The sequence below is a fragment of the Panthera leo genome, chromosome C2, assembly GCF_018350215.1.
Source record: "Panthera leo isolate Ple1 chromosome C2, P.leo_Ple1_pat1.1, whole genome shotgun sequence".
In the NCBI taxonomy this organism is placed as follows: Eukaryota; Metazoa; Chordata; class Mammalia; order Carnivora; family Felidae; genus Panthera; species Panthera leo.
In genome coordinates this window covers 150,099,960-150,119,899 of record NC_056687.1, presented here as the reverse complement: position 1 = coordinate 150,119,899, position 19,940 = coordinate 150,099,960, and the positions used below count along the sequence as shown (strand labels likewise).

The following is a 19,940-nucleotide window of genomic DNA, read 5'->3' as shown; positions in this document are numbered from 1 at the left end:
TTTGTCAGTTTCTACAAAACATATCCTGGGATTTTGATTGAGATTGTATGGAATCTATAAATCAATTGTGGGGGAGAATTCTCATCTTTATATAGTCTTTTGACTCAAAAACATGGTAAATCTCTCCATTTATTTGGATCTTTATTTCAGCAGTGTTTTGTAATTTTTACTATATAGGTTTTTCACACCCTTTTCAGATCTGTCTATCATTTTTTGATGCTATTACGATAGTAAATTTCCAAATGTTCATTGATGGTATAGAGAGATCTAACTGATTTTTGTGTTTTGACCTTGTATCATGCCACCCTGCACGACTCACTTATTCTGATAACATTTTTTTAAAAATTCTGTAGGATTTTCTAACATTGAAAATCATATTCATAAATAACCATTTTGCTTTTTTCCAATTCTGGGTTTCTTTTTTTTTCTTGCCTTATTGCTCTGGCTAGTGGCTGGGGATAGTGTGTTTAGGTAGAACCAGTCCCTGTGGCATTGGCCAGGTGAGGGACATCCAGCTCCCGACTTTTAACTTTGCTGAGGCATGAGCAGACTCCCTGATAGCTGTAAGGGCGCAAGTGTCCCATCTCTCCTGGTTCACCTTGCTGCCTAGCTGCCGGCATGTCAGCACTGCTGTACTCCGTCCCTCTGGTAAGGCTGTTCTGGGAAAGAATGGGACCCTTGTTGCTTGCTCCCAGTTTTCTTCTCTGGTTGCCCAGGATTCCAGTTATTCTCACAACTTGGGGATTTTTATTTGGGTCTACCGAAGCTTCCTCATTATTCTCCCTACACTGTAATACCAGATAGAGGAACTCCATGTCCAATATTGTCCCCGTTCAAGCTAGATCTAATTTTTTTAAAAAATGGTTTTAATGTTTATTTTTGAGAGAGGGAGACACAGAATCCAAAGCAGGATCCAGGCTCTGAGCTGTCAGCAAAGAACCCGACGCAGGGCTCGAACCCACGAACCGTGAGATCATGACCTGAGCCGAAGTTGGATGCCTCACTGGCTGAGCCACCCAGGTGCCCCAAGCTAGATCCAATTGTAGTAACTGGCTAATACTTTTTACGGGTCTGTGATGTAGGGTGTGTGTGTGTGTGTGTGTGTGTGTGTGTGTGTGCGCGCGCGCGCGTGTGTATGCACCTATGTATGTGTACCCATCTCTAGATTCATGGTCGATGTTCATTTTGGTAGGTTTAGAGAAGGGACAGTATGAAAATAGAAGGCCTTGTGCTATTGCTCCCGGAAACCCAATTAATTTAAAACAGTTGCACATAAGCTTTACAATAAAAATACCGTAAGTTTTGTAAAATACGTGGTTTCTTTGATGGGCCAAATCTCAGGGTTAGGCAGCCTCCATGTGGTCCCCAGTGATTCTAATCCTTGCATCCATGCCCTTGTGCATCTCATCTAATAATGTATTATGACTGGCCTGTATTGGTAGTATATTGAGGTGATGACTTCCAAAGTGAGGTCATAACACTAGCTGGCCTTGGCCTTATATTTTTTTTTTTTAAGTAAACACTACACCTAGTGTTGGGGCTCAAACTTACGACCCTGAGATCAAGAGTTGCGTGCTCCATCCACCGACTGAGCCAGCCAGGTGCCTCTGGCCTTGGCCTTTTGGACTGTGTACCTTAGGTGGAACCTTGCAGCCATGTGGTGAGGACACCCAGCTGAGTGCAGAAGCCTATGTGGGAAGGGACTGAAGCTTCATACCAAGAGCCGGTATCAATCTGCCAGTCATGTAAGGGAGTCATCTTGGAGGCAGAGCCTCCGGCTCAGTCAAGCTTTCAGGTGAGTGCAGCCCCAAGTGACCCCCGAATGGAACTTTATGAGAGATCCCAAGCTGTTACCTTTCAGCCAAACCACTCCTGAATTCCTGGTGCACAGAGACTTGGAGAAATTCTGTGTATGGCCTTCAGCCACAGAGTTTTGGGGGGTAGAGACCTATTGTACTCTCCGGGCCGGCACTTCCTGATGCTATAGTTGGTCAGTAACAGCCTAATTCCTGTGGAAGTGTGACAGCACTCAGCCGGCCTTAAGGGTTAACTTGCTTCAAGGTAACACTCCTTCCTTGCTGACCTCAGGCCCTTGGTCTGTAACAGAGCTAATTTACTTCGAGATTTGCAGACCACTGGCCCTGAGGAGTGAAGAACCAAACCTGCCCAGGCCCCAGAGGCCAGCAACTCTGTTTGAAGCCACCTCGGCTTTCTGAGGAGTCCAGCAATTTTTTTTTTTTTAGGTCACACAAATGATTTTACCAACCTCCCTTTGTATCTGTGGACCTTGCCCTCCTTTGCGGAAAGAATAGAGCACTCCAGCGCATCTTGAAACAAGAACCAGACCCCCACGCACAACCCTTGAGCACTGAAAATGTTTGTAGCTGGCATCTTCAAGTCAGCACGTTATCAAGAAATGCTAGAGGCCACTGCGCTCCCTTCGCTGATTAACTACCCCAAACCTCTTAAGGACCCCTGGGCCAGGCAGAAACCTGGGTCTGGGGACAAAAGCCTGCCTTCTTCCCAGATTGCGGGCCTTCTGAAAAAAAGCTCACATTCCTCTCCTCCAGACAACAGGCAGCCCAACTTGGGTTTGGTAACAAAAGGAGTAGAAAGTCCTGTGATAGAGCCAGACATCCAGGATCCTTCTATTTCCTAGCAGTGGGAGGCCAGCTCCCGCCAGTGGGAGGCGGCGCGTGTCAGAAAATGTGTTCAACAGAAACATCAAAGTAAAGGTCTGTTGACTTTGGGAACCGCAGTGGTCACTGGAGTACCGCTACCCAGTGATTTCAAAAGCTTGGTCATTGTATTAAGGGCACTGATTGGCCGACGTTCACGGGTGTTTGCCACCGATTGGCTCATGGTTAGAAGCTTGGGCTGCCATTGATTTGCTAACTTTCAGCAGCAACGGGGAACCACCCAAGTGAGGCGGTCATTGGATGATTTGCAGAGCATGTGCACTGAACCAAAGTTATGCAGATTAACGGTAATTACTTGAATATGAAAAACGTAATTTTAATCTGTTAATTCTCAGTTCTTTTTTTTAGCTTCACTAAGCCAAACCTGCAGGAGAGACTATTTGTGGAAGGTATGATTTTTTTTTTTTTTTCAGCCAATGTTTACATTGAAATTATGTAAGTGCCAGTTACTGGGTGATAAAAATAGCTCTAAACTCCAGATTTGTTGGTAAATTTGGAGAAGCTAAGCAGAAGGCATTTAAGCCAACACAGAAGAACATCATTTAATATAGGACATGCCCTGTATACAGAGGATGCCTGGCAACCTTAGTCACCATTATTTTGGTAGTTAAATGAGTCTGTCCTAAAAGGTACCCCCACACGTGCAGGCCCAGGAAGAGAGAGGGCTTTAAACGGGCGGATGGAAACCAGTCTTCCTAAGGGCGGCCCAGCTTGGGCCTTTAAGAGGGGACACCCGGAGCCAGCCTCCCCATACCATCACGGCCCAGGTGAGCCTCGGAGTAAAGCCGGCCGACAACTGCCGGGCATTCCGTTAACTGGGACCCCACGTGGGCCGAGAGGCGGCACCGGAGCCGCGCGGCCCACGAGCCAGGAGGACGTTAACGCGGTTGCGGCGGGAGTAAGACCCAGGCAAAGAACTCTCCGGCCGGGGCCAGCCCGCAGCTCCGCCTCTTCCGCGGGGCGGGGCGGGGCGGGGCGATCACGTGGGCCGGGCCGCGGAGACCACCGAGATGGGCTGCCTCCGCGAGGCCTAGAGCGGCCCTGGGCGCTCGCGCCCACTTCCGCGTCGGCTTGCAGCTGCCAGCTTTTCGGTGTTCCGAGGGGGAGAGCGTGGGCTCCGGCGAGTTCTACGTGCCAGGTCCGCCCGGCCCCGGCTTAATCGCTTTTCCTGGCGGCTCGTCAGCGCCCCCCTCCCCTAAAGTCGGGCCCGGTGTCGGCTCACCCCGCTCCCTGACGCGGAGCTCCGGCGTCCCGGCCTCGCAGAAGCCGCCCGAGGTGGCTGCGCGGCCTTCTAGAGCCCTGGTCCAGCCCCGTGCTCACCGAAGCGTGATCCTCTTTTCTGTCCCAAAGAATTTGGCCCAACAGCCTCCCGCGCCCTCTACTGACGTTTCTGTTTGGGGGTGTCTGATTCCCTGGGCGGAGATCCCGCTCGGGTCTCCGGTCAGCATCGGCCACTGGAACACCGAGTATTTATTTTACTGTTAATCCGCATCTTGCCATCTCTGTCCCTTCTCCTCTCCATCGGCTCCGCTTTAGGGGCAACGTCATGGTTCCTGTAAGCGCGCTTTTAGGTTTGTTCAGACCGAACACCGTAGGGATAGGATTCGTCTTGGATCCCTCAGTCCATTTCGTGTGAATGGTCTCAGGAACGTTCATGGACTGAGCAGGCAGATGGAGAATTGTCCTGAGCACCAGAGCAATTCATGAGGTTGTTGAGGCCATCGGCCACAAGGGGGTCTGATAGAGTCTCCTACCAGTGCTGGAAAGGAGACTGGGAAGGCTGTAGGCCGCTGTGGGTGTTGCAGGACAGGGTCCATTGCACTCACGGCTCTTCTTCTCTTAGCTCCTAAGGTTCTTGCTTTTCCAAATCAAGAAGACAGTGCTCGAAACCAGGGGACATCAGCCATGCACCAAACAACTTGGCCTCAGGTGAGCTGAGCTTCTTTCAGTCTTTTAAAATCACATTAGCTGTCCGGTAATCAGGAAGGGACCGAGAAGGTCCGACTTGGCCACGCTGTGATTTCCTCCTCAAATTTATCTCCACCGCTCTGGCTGTAAATAGTGGTGGAGGAAATCAGAGTTTTGTGTATGAGTGATGAGTTTGGATTGTGTAGGGTTAAGTGGGAAAAGAGGCACCCAAGGTAAGAAGTTCTCTCTGAAGGTGGAAAAACAGGTCATGTGGTGCACATATAACTTGCCTGCTGACATCCAAGAAATTCTCTATTGAAAAGATTGTCCCACAGACCGTAGAGGTATCCCAGAGAAACCAGCATTGTTCCTTCCACAGGCACTTTATAAATGCTAGGGACACAATATTGGGTAACACAGACAAGTTTCCTTTTCTCAGAAGATACTGCTGGCAAAATAGACAGTCTTTAAATCAGTAATTACATGTTGCTAAAGTACGGTGCTTCGAAAGTGTAGTCTACATCACCTGGGAAGTCATTAGAATCGCAAATTCTCACGCCCCTGCCCTAGACCCAGGATCAGACTGGGGAGGAGGGTGAGTGGGGCCAGGAATCTGTTGTAACAAGCTCTTCAGGTGATTCCTATGCACTTGCCTTTTCTAGTTTGAGGAGCCCCAAAGAAGCTCCCTCTCAAGGTAATAGTCAGGGAAGCCCTCATGGAGGAGGTAACATGAGGTTGAGATCTCAAGGATGAGATGGAAACAGTTTTGGAAACTACTGAGGAGACAGCTAAAGAGGAGCTTTCTGGAGAAAAGGATGGCAAAGGCCCTGAAGTCAGGGAGAAAGCTGGGTGTACTCTAGAAACAGGGAGAGATCAGAGAAAGTAGTTCACTGTGAGGCTGGAGAGGTAGGCTCATCTGTAAAGACTTTGGTTTTTATTCTGAGTTCAGTGGGAAGGCACTAAAGGATTTTTAAGCAGGGTAGGTGAGATGGTTGGATTTATTTATCAAAAAGATTTTCCAGGGGCAGTTGGCTGGCTCAGTCAGTTGAGCTTGCAACCCTTGATTTTCAGGGTTGTGAGTTCAAAACCCCATGTTGATTACTTAAAAAAAAAATTTTTTTTTTTCCCCAGTACTATTGGTGAGTTGGTTGTAGAAGGGTATGAATCAGTTAGAAGCATACTGTAGTCTGGGACGCCTGGGTGGCTCGGTCAGTTAAGCGTCCGACTCTTGGTTTCTGCTTAGCTCATGATCCCCTGGTTTGTGAGATCAAGCCTGCATCGGGCTCTGCCCTGATAGTGCAGAGCCTGCTTGGGATTCTCTCTCTCCCTTTCTCTCTCTGCCCCTCCCCTGCTCATGCTCTGTCTCTCTCTCTTTCAAAATTAAAAAAACAAAAACAAAAACAAAAACATATTGTCCAGATAAGAGATAAATATTGTCTTTTTTTTTTTTAAATAGACTTTATTTTTAGAGAAGTTTTGGGTTTATAGTAAAATGGACTAGAAAGCACAGTTTCTATATACCCCTTGCCTCCATAGATGCATAGGATAGCTCGTTATCTTTAAATATGTATATAGATCGATAGATAGATAGATAGATTGATTGATTGCTTAAGTAAACTCTGCCCCCAATGTGGGGCTCAAACTCATGACCTCAAGATCAAGAGTTGCATGCTCTACCGACTGAGCCAGCTAGGCTCCCTTAAGAAATTTTTTTGAGTGTAAATTGACACACAGTGTCACCTTAATTGAAGTGTACAACATAGTGATTTGACAAGTTGATACATTATGCTATGCCCACCACAAGCGTAATTACCATCTGTCACCATGTAACATTGTTACAATGTCATTCACTGTATTCATTATGCTGTATCTCTTATTCCTGTGACTTATTCATTCCATGAATGCAAGACTGTGTCTCCCACTCTCCCCTCACCCACTTTGTCCAACTCCCCACCTCTGCAACCATTAGTTCTCTGTATTTATAGATCTGATTCTTTTTGTTTATCATTTTTTTAGATTCCACATGAGTGAAATCGTATAGCATTTGTCTTTCTCAGTCTGATTTATTTCACTTAGCATAATACCCTCTGTCTCCATTCATGTTGTTTCAGATGGCACGATCTCATCTGTTTTTATGTCTGCATAATATTTCAGTGTGCGTACGTGCATGTGTGTGTGTGTGTGTGTGTGTGTGTATCTCACATCTTCCTTATCTGTTTGTCTATTGATGGACACTTAGGTTGCTTCCATATTGTGGCTATTTAAATAATGCTGCCATAACATAGGGGTTCCCCAATTTTTTTTTGAATTAGTGTTACTGTTTCCTTTGGGTAAATACCCAGTACTGAAATCATTGGATCATATGGTATTCTATGTTTATTTTTTGAGGAACTTCCATATTGTTTTCCACAGTGGCTGCACCCAGTGCACAAGAGTTCCTTTTTCTCCATATCCTCGCCAACACTTGTTATTTCTTATCCTTTTGGTTTTAGCCATTCTCACACATGTAAGGTGATATCTCATTGTGGTTTCGATTTGCAGATCCTGATGATGAGTAATGTTTTTGGTTTTTGTTTTTTAATTTTTAATTTTTATTTATTTTTGAGAGAGAGACAAAGCACGAACAGGGGAGGGGCAGAGAGAGAGGGAGACACAGAATCCGAAGCAGGCTCCAGGCTCTGAGCTGTCAGCACAGAGCCCAACGCGGGGCTTGAACCCATGAACCATGAGATCATGACCTGAGCTGAAGTTGGATGCTCAACCGAGGGAGCCACCCAGGCGCCCCTGATGAGTAATGTTGAGCATCTTTTCATGTGTCTCTTGGCTCTCTGTAGGTGGTCTTTGGAGAAATGTCTATTCAGGTCCTCTGCCCATTTTTTAATCAGATTTTTTTTTTTTTTTTGTTCTTTTTTGGTGTTGAGTTGTATAAGTTCTTTATATATTTTGGATATTAACCTTTTAATGGATATATCATTTGTAAATATCTTCTCCCGTTCAATAGGTCGTCTTTTTGTTTTGTTGATGGTTTTCTTTGCTGTGCAAAAGCTTTTTATTTTGGTGTAGTCCCAGTAGTTTATTTTTGTTTTTGTTTCCCTTAGAAGACACATCTAGAAAAATGTTGCTGTGGCTGATGTCAGAAATTACTGCCTGTGTTCTCTTCAAGGGCTTTTATGGTTTCAGGTCTCTCGTTTAGGTCTCTAATCCAGCCTGAATTCATTGAAGATACTATCTTTTCACCATTGTATACTGTTGCCTCCTTTGTTACAGATTAATTAATATAACTCTGGATTTATTTCTGGACTCTATTCTCCATTGGTCTATGTGTCTATTTTGTACCAGTACCACACTGTTTTGATTACTACAACTTTGTAGTGTATCTTGAAATCTGGAATTGTGATACCTTCAGCTTTGTTTTTCTTTCTCAGGATTGCTTTGGCTATTCTTAGCCTCCTCATAATCAACATTGCCCCACCAGAGTGGTACTTTTGTTACAATGATGAACATACCTTGACACATCACAGTCACCCAAAGTCCACAGTTTACATTAGGGTTCACTCTTGGTGCAGAACATTCCATGGCTTAAAAATGTATGACATGTATCCATCATTATAGTATCATACAGGGTAGTTTCAAGGTTCTAAGAATCCTCTGTGCTGTACCTGTTCATCCCTATCTCCCTGGCAACCATTGATCTTTTTACTGTCTCCATAGTTTTGTCTTTGCCAGAATGTTATGTAGTTGGAATCCTACAGTATGTAGCTTTCGCAGATTGGTTTCTTTCACTTCGTTATATGCGTTTAAGTTTCTTCTATGACTTTTCACGGCTTGATAGCACTATTCTTTTTAGTGCCGAATAACATCCCATAGCCTGGATGTACTACGTTTTATCTGTTCGCCTACTGAAGGACATCTTGGTTGCTTCCAAGTTTTGACAGTTGTGACTAAAGCTGCTGTAAACGTCTGTGTGCAGATAGAAGTTTTCAACTCATTTGGGAAGCTCCCCAGGAGCGTGCTTGCTGGATCATATGGCAAGAGCATGTTTAGTTTTGTAAGAAACTGCCAAACTGCCTTCCAAAGCGTCTGTACCATTTTGCACTCCCACCGGCCGTGAAGGAGAGTTCCTTTTGCTCCCCGTCCTCTCCAGCATTGGGTGTTTTCAGTGTTCTAGATTTTGGCTGTTGCTCTAGGTGTCTAACGGTATCTCCGTGTTTTAATGCACATTTTCCTGTTGACATATGAGGTAGAGCATCTCTTCATATACCTCTGTGCCATCTGTATATCTCTGCGAGGTGTCTCTTCTGGTCTCTTGCACATTTTGTAATGGGGTTGTTTGTTAACCTTTGAGGTTTAAGAGTTGTTTGTATACTTCTGGCCTTTTCAGCTATTTTCTCCCTGTCGGCCTATTTTCTCACTTTCTTATAGTTTTACCCTATTTTTTCTTTCATTTACTTTTGTTTATCTTTCTAAAGTTTATCTATTTTGGGAGGGAGAAGGAGAGAGTGTGTGAGTTGGGGAGGGGCAGAGGGAGAGCGAGAGAATCCCAAGTAGGCTCACGTTGTCAAGGCAGAGCCTGACACGCTGCTCGATCCAAGAACCGTGAGATCATGACCTGAGCTGAAATCAAGAGTCGGATGCTTAACCGACTGAGCCACTCAGGTGCCCCTTTCTTTCAGTGTTTAAAAGGAAGATTTGGGTGCCTGGGTGGCTCAGTTGGTTAAGCGCCCGACTCTCGGTTTGGGCTCAGGTCATGATCTTAAAGTTTTGTGAGTTCAAGCCCCGTGTCAGGCTCTGCACTAACAGTGTGGAGCCTGCTTGGGATTCTCTCTCTCTCTCTCTCTCTCTCTCTCTCTCTCTCTCTCTCTCTCTCTCCGCGCCGCCCCCCCCCCCCACCCCGCTGCCCCACTCATGCTCTCTCGAAATAAATAAACAAACTTGAAAAAAAAAGAAAAGGAAATCACAGTACAATAAAAGATCCAAATCAAGGTCTCAGAATTTCATATAAACACTAAGACAGAAATCCAATAGTATCGGTATTGCATCTCAGATTTTCCCCATTAATTTAAAAACTTAAATTTACATGCCTAAGAAGTCATTAAATGAAACTAGAATTAACAAACATGCCAAATGCTTCCCTTTTAACTGTAGACACAGCTCCCATATTGAGTTTTACTGAAAAAACCACATCTTTAAATGTGTATCCAGTGTTGAGTGTAATGTGGTAAAAAAGCAACATTGAATAGAAGTTGACTGTATTAACCTAAATACACTTACTGCTTATGTATATCCTACAGTGCAACTGAGAAAAGCTGAAAATTGTTTAACAGTGATAGTTTAACTCAATTGTTCTTTGATGAATGTTTGGCTTCGGAAGAGGAAGCGTAAATCTGAGGTATTGGCTTTTTAACGTAAGGTTTAATTCCTGCTCATCTTTTCCTTTGAAACTTCTTTTCTTCAAAATGTTTTGGGTAGTCTTCTACATTTACTTTTCCAGATGACTTTATTCTTCTTCTTATTATTAAAAAAAAAATTTTTTTTTAACATTTATTTATTTTTGAGAGACAGAGAGAGACAGAGAATGAACAGGAGGAGGGGCAGAGAGAGAGGGAGACACAGAATCCGAAGCAGGCTCCAGGCTCCGTGCTGTCAGCACAGGGCCCAATGCGGGGCCCGAACCCACGGACCGGGAGATCATGACCTGAGCTGAAGTTGGATGCCCAACTCACCAAGCCACCCAGGTGCCCCTATTCTTATTATTTTTAAAATTAGGCTCTACGCCCAGGGCTTGAACTCACAGCCCTGAGGTCAAGAGTCACACGCTCTATGAACTGTGCCAGATAGGTGTCCCTCAGATGACTTTAAATGACCTCTTTTCTCTGCACAGATGTCACTGATTTTTTTTTTTGGTGGGAGAGTGGATGTTATTGAATTCCTAGGCACAATTGGACATAATTGTCCAATTAATTAATTATTGGACATAATTGACTTGTTCATAAATTTGATTCTTCCCCTTTGGAAACACTGTTTCTGCTTTATTTACTTTCAGTTCTCTTTATCTTGGTCTTGCACATTTTTGTTAGGTCTAATCTTAGCCATTTGTATATGAATGGCATCTTATGTTCTTCCATTTTATCTTCTTTTTTTTTTTTCCTAAGGATTTTATTTTATTTTATTTTATTTTATTTTTTAAACATTTATTTATTTTTGAGACAGAGAGAGACGGAGCATGAACGGGGGAGGGTCAGAGAGAGAGGGAGACACAGAATCCGAAGCAGGCTCCGGGCTCTGAGCTGTCAGCACAGAGCCTGACGCGGGGCCCAACTCACAGACCGTGAGATCATGACCTGAGCTGAAGTCGGCCGCTTAACTGACTGAGCCACCCAGGCGCCTCCTAAGGATTTTATTTTTAAATAATCTGTATATCCATCACGGGGCTTGAACTCACAGCCCTGAGATCAAGAGTCGCATGCTCCGCTGACTGAGCCAGCCAGCTGCCCACCGTTTTATCTTCTAATTGCTAAGGTATTTAGGAAAACCAGTGATTCTGGTTTACTTATCCTATCCCTAGATAACTTAATGAGTTATTTTGTCAGTTCTAAATATTTACCATTTGTGGGGCACCTGGTTGGCTCAGTCGGTTAAGCCTCCAACTTTGGCTCAGGTCACGATCTCGCAGTTTGTGGGCAGCTCATGGTAAGGTATCCGTCCACTTTACAGGATATGCTCTGGCATTTTACTTATGGTGGTATTTGCTGCTGTTTCCTGACCCTCTTCATAAGTTTAAAAAATTTTATTTACGGTCAAACCATTTTTGAAATTCTTTTAGCAAATTCATATTAAGCATCCAGTATCTGCCAGGCACTGTGCTGTGTATTAGCGAGCCGGTGATGAGCAAAACAGAGTCCTTGCCTCATGGACCTCCGTTCTGCTGGAGAGGGATCGATCATGAACAATATGGTTTGTTGGGTGATGAGAAAGGCTGTGGAGAAAAATAAGGTGAGGTACATAGGGGCCATCCACAGGAGGAAGAAAAAACGTATATGTAACCCAGCTACCTTAAAGCAGTATGTTTTCCTCTAATTCTAGGCATGTTCCCCCCCCCCGCCCCCCCATATTCTGGAACCCTGGGATTATGTGGTAGGAGCTGGAGAGGACAGTGGGGGAGGAAGAGATTGGTGGTGCCAGGCTGGGAGGAGGAAGTTGTGGGACCAGCCCTGGAGGCGTTAGGAGGTGAGGTTTGACTTGCCGTAAGCGGAGGTGAACTTCGGTTCACCTGCGAGCCTGTGCTTGCTGTCCTCAGAAGCCTTCCCGCCTCGGTGAGCGTGACTACTTCAGGCCATCATGGTTCTGCCTAGTGGGGGGATTTGGGGCTTGGATTTGGGGGGCCCTTCGGACCTCGTCCTCGCCCGGTTTAAAGGCCAGCTCTTGCTTTGAAGAATGTCCACATTTGTTGTTCTTCCAGTGTCTCCTTTTGAACCAGGTTCCCTCCTTCTGGTTGTTTTAAAAGGACACCCTCATAAGGACCCAGCGTAGAGTGGCCACCAAAGCAAGAGGGCCAGCATTTATCCTTGGGATCCGTTTCCTCCCGCTTCCTCCAAGAGCAGTTAGGGCTCCTTCCCTTCTCCCTGGCCCTGATGCCAGCGCAAGGCTGCTGCCCAGAGAGACGGTGGTGCACAGAGAGGGGCTTCGCTGAGCCGCCCGGGGGAGGTGTTCCTGTTTTTGGTGGCTGAAAGAGCAAAGCTGACTGCATAGGGTCCCGCATGTCTCCCTGGAGGTGGATTCGAGGCGAGAGGGCACAGAAGCCACGAAACCTCCTCCAACGTGGGAGTCTGGTTTCTGTGGTCCCTACACCCCGACTGTGGAAGCAGAGAAAGGAGCCAGTGGCCACCATCAGGGATGGCTCTCGGGCTGTGTGGGAGATTCAGAGGCTCTGGCTCGCAGGGTGGCGTGTGGGGTTTGGAAATAGACGACCCCTCTGTCCACAGTGGGAGAGGGAGTCCCCGTGGCTTGGTGGGAGCATGGTAGAGATGGGTAGACAGGCGCTGTTGGGAGTGAGGAGTTTGAGAAGCTGTTCTCCAAAGATGGGGCAGCACCAGTAATGCTGAGGAGCAGGGGTGAGCCGTGTTTTAGGGGAGGCTCGTGAGCCCAGTACGGGAGGCAGCTCGGTGTGTGGGAAGAGCCCAGGTTTGCTGTTTGACCGTCCGACCTGGGCCGAAATCCCAGCTCAACCAGTTCCTGGCTGTGTGGTGTTGGGCAGAGTCATTGATCTTTCTCAGCCTTCGTCTCATCACGTGAAAATGGGCTTAATAAATCCTGCCTCACATAGATGTTTTCAGATGAAGTGAAATACATGTTTTGAAGATACCCACCTAAGAGCCTGGTGCCTAGGGTCTTCATCAACAAGAATCGATGCCCCTCATCCTTGGGGAGATGGCGGGGGCTGCAGGGGGAGGCAGAGAGCGGCCGTCTTGGCAGATGGGGATGGAGCTCGAGACTGGGGGATGAATCTTTCTCAGAGAGGGGGCACTGCTGACCTTCTCTGGAGACGGGGGCGTTCAGAGAAGAGGCCGGAACAGGCAGGCTGCAGGTTGCCTTCGGGAGAGCTTTCTGACCAGCCAAGGGGGTATATAACATGCTGGAAATAGCTTTAAGGTGTGCCTCCTCTCGGCACTAGTCGGGAAGGCAGGGAAGGCTGAGGAGACGCTGGGTGCCGGGAACAAAAGTGGGCTGTGCTTGTTTGGGTGGGTGGAGACAGGGTGAGTGGCAGCGGCCGGCAGGGGCCGGTGTGTACAGAAGCGGGTGGCAGGGTTGTGGGTACAAGAGGGTGGGAGGTACGGAGGGACGGAGTCAGGAACGTGGGGGTTGATGCCCTAAGCAGGCGGGGAGCCCCCACTGCCAGGCTGCGAGATTGGGAGGACAGTTTGGGCCCCCAGAGCCGTGCGGAGGGGAGAGTGTTGGGGTGCTCCCTTTGGAAGTGGAGCGGTGGCTGAGGGCTTGCCCCTGTGGGGTGCCGGGTGCTGTTCTCGGTAGAGCAGACCTCCCATGCGGCTCAGAGTTGCAGATCCTGGGAGGTCCACCGCCTCCCCGCAGCCCAGGTCCCTCTTCTGCCCCCACTTAGAGCTTGACTGGGGACACGTTGTTTCAGGAGCCGGTGACCTTTGAGGACGTGGCCGTGTACTTCACCCAGAATCAGTGGGCCAGCCTGGACCCCATGCAGAGGGCCCTGTACCGCGAGGTGATGCTGGAGAATTATACGAACATGGCTTCCCTGGGTAAGGCCCCTCTCCGTGGTCCTTTGTGATATTTCAGCATCTTCCTCCGATGTTTTGGGGCTTTGAACTCCTGAGGTTAATTCTGCAGTCATGAGCTTCCGCAGATGTCGGGTGAAGAAATCCCTGGTCCCCTCACGTTGTTGCAGTCAGACTTCCCTGTATGTCCCAGGGCAGGGTGTGGTTCTGGGCCCTGAGCGAAGGGACTCTTGTGTCCTAGGTGAGCCCTTGGTTCCTCCATGCTGCCAGTGTTCTGGGGATGTCGGTTTTCTGCCCGTGGGGGAGTCTCCCAGGATATCAGCGCCTGTGTTCTTCCTGAAGGCATCTCTTTGTTTAGGTCAGGACGAGATTGCAGTTTCTCCCTGAGGAGAATTGCTGTCTCCTCGGCCTTACCTTGGAGCACAGTGTGGAGCCCTTCCGCAGGACCCCCGGGTGGCTCACTGGGCATTTCATTCTTCTCCCCCTGCCCCCACCCCCCCCCCCCCAACCTGTTGTAGGGTGGGCCAAGAGAGATCTCAGGAAAACTCTGGAAGTCTCCCTTCGACTCTCAACCTGTTTGTCCTTTTTCTTGCCGGAGTAGCATTTCCATTCCCCAAACCTGTTCTGGTCTCCCACCTGGAGAGAGGGGAAGCGCCATGGGGCCCAGATCCCTGGGAAGCAGAGGTTTTGAGAGGCATCTGTCCAGGTGAGTAAGAGAACCTAGCAGTTTCGGTTTTGCCTTCCCAGTTTATTTTACATTTGTTATTTGTTTTAAGTAGGCTCCACACCCAACGTGGGACTTAAACTCATGACCCTAGGATCAAGAGTCAGAGGCTCCACGGACTGAGCCAACCGGGCACCCCTGCCTTCCCAGTTTATTGGAAATGGTTCTTCTGCAGCAGAGAACATGGCTCCCTGTTCTTTATAAGGCACTGCTCCACGCACTCTCTGACCTCTGCCCGGTTTCCAGCCCCAACCTGGGAAAACCAGTCCCTGGGAGTGCATGGCCACTGACCTGCCACAGAAAATCCGTGACCCAGTAGCTCCTAAACCACTTCTTTTCTCCCTTACCAATGGAAATACTTAATTGTATGCCAATTTTATGCCAAGAAGTAGATTTCAGCCATACTTTAAGGAAAGTATGATTCTGTGGGTCAAACTGAATTATTTGTGCCACAGCTGTGACTTCTGTTTTTAGGCCTTCAGCAATGAAAAAAAAAAAATGCCTTAACTTTCCTTTTTAGTATTTAAATCACCTGTAATTTGTGTAGGTCATGATCGTTAGGTCTGCATTATATTTGTCTCACATACAGCTGTAGAGGGAAAGGCAACGACTGCTCCCAACCACTGCACCCAACACACGCACACCCACACCCACACCCACACCCACACACCCCCACCCAACACATACAGACTAAAATTTACCTGAGACCGCTCGCTGGTCCTGGGAGTTCTCGATTACTTGGATTTTCTTTGTTTTGGAAGGAAGTTTCCACACCTCACTTCTCTCATCTATGCTGTGATTTTGTTTTTTTTTTTTTTTTTAATTTTTTTTTTTTTAACGTTTATTTATTTTTGAGACAGAGAGACAGAGCATGAACAGGGGAGGGGCAGAGAGAGAGGGACACACAGAATCTGAAACAGGCTCCAGGCTCTGAGCTGTCAGCACAGAACCCGACGCGGGGCTCGAACTCACGGACCGCGAGATCGTGACCTGAGCCGAAGTCGGACACTTAACCGACCGAGCCACCCAGGCGCCCCTATGCTGTGATTTTGTAAACAGTGGTTCTTCTAGCAGAAATGCCCCTGTGGCCTACAGCTCTCCAGTTCAGTTTGTGTCCCAGTGCACTTTCTGAAAGAGTCTTTTGTCCCAGAATATTATGTGGAATATTTAAAAATCACTGGGCCAGTATTTGGAATTTAGGGTGGCTTCCTGGCTTCCAGGTGGGACGTTGAGCTCCAGTGTTTTTGAGTTTGGTTTGCAGCCTGCTGGCCCTCTGGTCGTGCGGGAGCTGCCGTCGTCTCTCCCTGGGAGCCCTGACTTCCTTCTCTCTTCGGCATCTCTCCCTCTCTCCCTTTCTCTTTTGAAACATTTCCATTTCTTGCTGATCTCTCTTACCTCTCCCATTCTGTTTCCTCTCTTTTCCCACCTGCTGCCTTCTTCCTGTCCATTCTGGAAGCCCTCATCGTGCCCCTTTCACCTGCCTCAGGCCACTTCCCAGCCTTCCTCACAGGAGGCAATTCCTGGTCCGTTTCCAGGGTCATCGCTTCTCCAGCCATACATTGTTGTTTTCCTTTTTCTCTCTTGTCCTCCCGTGTGGGTGCTTGTAGCCATTTCGTGAGAATATTTTTTAAAATCACGTTCCACAAGAGAACACGGGGAGCCCTGGATCCTGTTCCCCTTCCGGTGTGGTAACCAGGAACACGTGTGGTTTCTTTGGGCAGGTGGCGAGTCCCGGATCAAGAACGAAGAGCCGGCTGGAAAGCGGGAAGCCTCTGAAGAGGCAGAGTGGCACAGAATGCCAGGAGGAGGGCTTCTCAGAAACGTTTCCCAGCACTTTGACTTTCAAAGCAAGGCGACATGGCAGACTTTCAGCCTGAATCCGAATCTGATACTTCGGGGGGGAATGAAGTTCTATGAGTGTAAAGAATGTGGGAAAATCTTCAGGTACAACTCAAAGCTGATTCGGCACCAGATGAGTCACACCGGGGAGAAGCCCTTCAAATGTAAGGAATGCGGCAAAGCCTTCAAGTCCAGCTATGACTGTATTGTCCATGAGAAAAACCACATCGGAGAGGGGCCCTACGAATGCAAGGAGTGCGGCAAAGGTTTGAGTTCCAACACGGCCTTGACACAGCATCAGAGGATCCACACCGGAGAGAAGCCGTACGAGTGCAAGGAGTGTGGCAAGGCCTTCCGCAGGAGCGCAGCGTATCTCCAGCATCAGAGATTGCACACTGGGGAGAAACTCTATAAATGCAAAGAGTGTTGGAAAGCTTTCGGCTGTAGGTCACTCTTTATCGTCCACCAGAGGATTCACACAGGGGAGAAGCCCTACCAGTGTAAGGAGTGTGGCAAGGCCTTCACTCAGAAGATAGCTTCCATCCAGCATCAGAGGGTCCACACCGGAGAGAAGCCCTATGAATGCAAGGTGTGTGGGAAAGCGTTCAAATGGTATGGCAGTTTTGTTCAGCACCAGAAATTGCACCCTGTGGAGAAGAAGGCCGTCAAGGTTCTTGGGCCATCCCTGAGGAGTCCCCAGTGCCCCTCTTCAGCCTTATCTGCTGTTCCTCTCCAGGGCCCGTGTTCTGCTCCAGCCGTGGCCGTGCCTTCACTGACCTTTCCACATGCTGTGCTCGTCCCTACCTCTGGGCCTTTGTTCATGCTACTGCCCGCATCCGGAATGCCTTCCTCACCTGTCCAAATAGTGCGTGTCTTCCAGGGCCTTCCTCCCCCTGTGAAGCCTTCCCCAGTTATTCTGACCCCTTCCCCACACCCCTCGTGAGCTTTATCTCGGCACCCTTGAGGCTCTTAGGCCCAGCACATCTTCAGCCTCGCTTGTTTTGTTTGTATTTTTTTTCTCTGTTTACATGCATTACGGTTGTTTGGGCATAAACTCCATTGTAATCTATATATATTGAAAGACTATGTTTGTAGATTTTTCCTCGGGTGGAAAGTGTAACCACTTGGCTTTTGCACTGGTCTCTTTCAGGCTTTCACAGTAATGCCTGGATCTGCACTGTGGGGGTGCTGATGTTGGAAGTGCTGGTAGGACACTTTGTTGCATTAGTGTCTGGGAGAGAGCCCCTCCCCCCCCCCTCCCGCCCCTGGCTGGGTCATTGTGATTGGAGCCAGGCAGCTCCGGGGAAGCCAGGAGGCTGCCAGGAACTTGGGGCAGGCTGGGAAGAGCCCTGGGATCTGCTTCCAGCAGCGGACTCGGGAATTAATGCAGATTGCTCAACGGGCTAAGGTGGTCCATTAACAGAATTGAGATTATGTTGCCCTCGGCGCGGGTCATTGAGCGTCTCCTGTGTCTGTGCAAAAGGTCATGTGAAATAACCAGTGGAAAACAACGGTGTGTGTGCAGTAATAGCGATCATTTATGTGACTGAGAGCAATCATGTCTTTAAACACAAAACGGTTTTTTTTTCCCCTGTAGTTTTGCTCTGGAGATCTAGATGTTTCTTTTTAACTTTTCCTAAGTAAATATACACCAAGGTATTCATCTTCGTTCCATGTGTTGTGTCCATTTTTCCCGGTGGGCATTCTGGTTTTCTGTTTGCAAGCTTTGGCTTCTGCGGTCTGTGTGCTCCAGATAGCATGAATTGTAAATATGAATTTGACGAATTATGAAAGCAGTAGCATTGGTGTAAAGCCAACTTGGGGGAAATCTGAATAAGCCTCTAAAGTTATGTGTTAGACATGGAGGGAGCTGTGTGATGGGTCAGTGGCTAGGCTTATGTGATAGGTCAGTGAAGCAGATTTTGGATTGCTCTTAGTTTTGGCCTTGATGGGGATCTTTTACAACGCTGCAAAGGCCTGTATGAAGCAATTTCTGGAGAAAGAATTTGAGTCCTGCATTATCAGCATTAATTTAAAGTAACTCCTTAAACATTGATGGAAGCAGTCATACATTTTATTCTTTTCTGTTGCTCTTGCTACCTAGATGTTTCTCCACAGCAGTTAACAGAAGAACCTTTAAATTAGTGGCTCTTGAACTTCACCGTGTGTCTGAATGACCTGGTGTAAAAAGAGTAATTTTCTAGCCTAACTCCCAGAAGTTCTAATTTTGGATATCTGAGCTGATGCCTAGACATACATTGAGAGAGATGCTCTAAGCAGAAAATGGCTGTGGGCTGTTTGGAGGTTGATATGTTGATACAGGGTTTGGAGGAGACTGCCTGATTTCACAGTGGATCTTCGAGAGAGAGACAGAGAGACCTCTAAAAGCAGAGCAGGTGGTGTTGGTTTAGAAGAAGAGAGAAAAGCAACTGAAATATGGCCAGTAGGGAGAGAAAGAAAGAGAGAGAGAAAGAGGGAAAGAAAGAAAGAGAAATAGAGAAAGAGAGAGAGAAAGAAAGAAATAGAGAAAGAGAGGAAGAAAAGAAAGAAAAGAAAAGGAAAGAAAGAAAGAAAGAAAGAAAGAGAAAGAAAGAGGCAAAGATGTCTGAGGTGGCTCTGAGGCGTTCTAGAAGTCTCCCCTGCCAGAGGCTTGCAGGGGTTGACATTGGCTACCTTTTGCTTTTGCTTCTTGGCTGAAGTAATGAAGAAATATGTTCGTATTATAAGTTAATTCCCCTCCGAGGAGCTCTTGGGTTCAAGGTAGCACAAACTGGCCGCTGGGAACGATCAGGAACTGAACAATGGTAAGAACAGTATACAACAGGGTCTGGGATGTGACAAAAGGTGGTGCTCAGAGCAGTGTTTGCAGGCTTGGATGCGTTCTTTAGCAAACGAGTTTGAGGCCTTGAATTCAGAAAGCTGGGGATGGTGTTTGGTGGTGGGAAACAAATTAAGCAAAAACTAAAGACAAGAAAAACAGACCCAGAAAACCCAAATCAAAGTTGGCAAAAATCAAATCCACAGCAGGGTTTTTAGTGAAAATGGTAGTTGGACATGTTAGCATCCATGGCCTCCTGAAACCCCAGTAAAACGGTAAATGGTTAACAATGAAAAGGCACAAACTTACAAGGACGTTGAAAATAATGATGCCAACAGTTTGGAGGCTGGAAGGCGGGTGAAGAGTTGTGACTTTGAACAGCCACAGTGGGGGATGCCGAGCAGCCGTCCTATGTGGCAGATTTCCCACAGCGACTTGGGAACTGAAGATTCACGTTTCTGTGGAGGTGGAGGGTGCTGGTGGGGCTACAAGAACAGGAGAATTTGCTAAGTCTTTGCAAAGCACTAAGATTCTCAGGTCACCCCATCCCTCTATTCTCTGGAGCAGTAAAACAGTTTTGGAGGTCATGGGTACGATGCCGAATGTCAAATGCTTCTCCCTCCCTTCTAGCCTTCTGCCCCCGCTTCCATCCAGAATGATGCCCACTGGACTTGTGTACCTTGTCAGCTGGAAATCAGAAGAACTTT

General features: G+C 47.5%; 1 protein-coding gene across 7 annotated transcripts; it reads left to right on the top strand.

Moving 5' to 3' along the window:
* Window positions 1-1,741: 1,741 nt before the first annotated feature.
* Window positions 1,742-17,675, top strand: ZNF621 (zinc finger protein 621). Of its 7 annotated transcripts, XM_042956071.1 has the most exons (6): window positions 1,742-1,795; window positions 3,048-3,088; window positions 4,543-4,628; window positions 13,723-13,876; window positions 14,454-14,558; window positions 16,298-17,675. In XM_042956071.1, the coding sequence occupies exons 3-6, from the start codon at window positions 4,605-4,607 to the stop codon at window positions 17,356-17,358; spliced, it is 1,344 nt and encodes a 447-aa protein (XP_042812005.1). In that variant the 5' UTR covers window positions 1,742-1,795; window positions 3,048-3,088; window positions 4,543-4,604; the 3' UTR covers window positions 17,359-17,675. The 7 variants fall into 7 exon arrangements, with proteins under 7 accessions (XP_042812005.1, XP_042812002.1, XP_042812003.1 ...); XM_042956068.1 differs by lacking the exons at window positions 1,742-1,795; window positions 3,048-3,088 and adding an exon at window positions 2,594-2,986; XM_042956069.1 differs by lacking the exons at window positions 1,742-1,795; window positions 3,048-3,088 and adding an exon at window positions 2,595-2,986 and having other exon boundaries at window positions 13,750-13,876.
* The last annotated feature ends 2,265 nt before the right edge of the window (window positions 17,676-19,940 follow it).

Coding starts and splice junctions, on each gene's coding strand:
- ZNF621 (XM_042956068.1), top strand. Junction 4,629..13,722: donor ACCAAACAACTTGGCCTCAG/GTGAGCTGAGCT, acceptor GCCCCCACTTAG/AGCTTGACTGGGGACACGTT. Junction 14,559..16,297: donor TTTGAGAGGCATCTGTCCAG/GTGAGTAAGAGA, acceptor TTCTTTGGGCAG/GTGGCGAGTCCCGGATCAAG.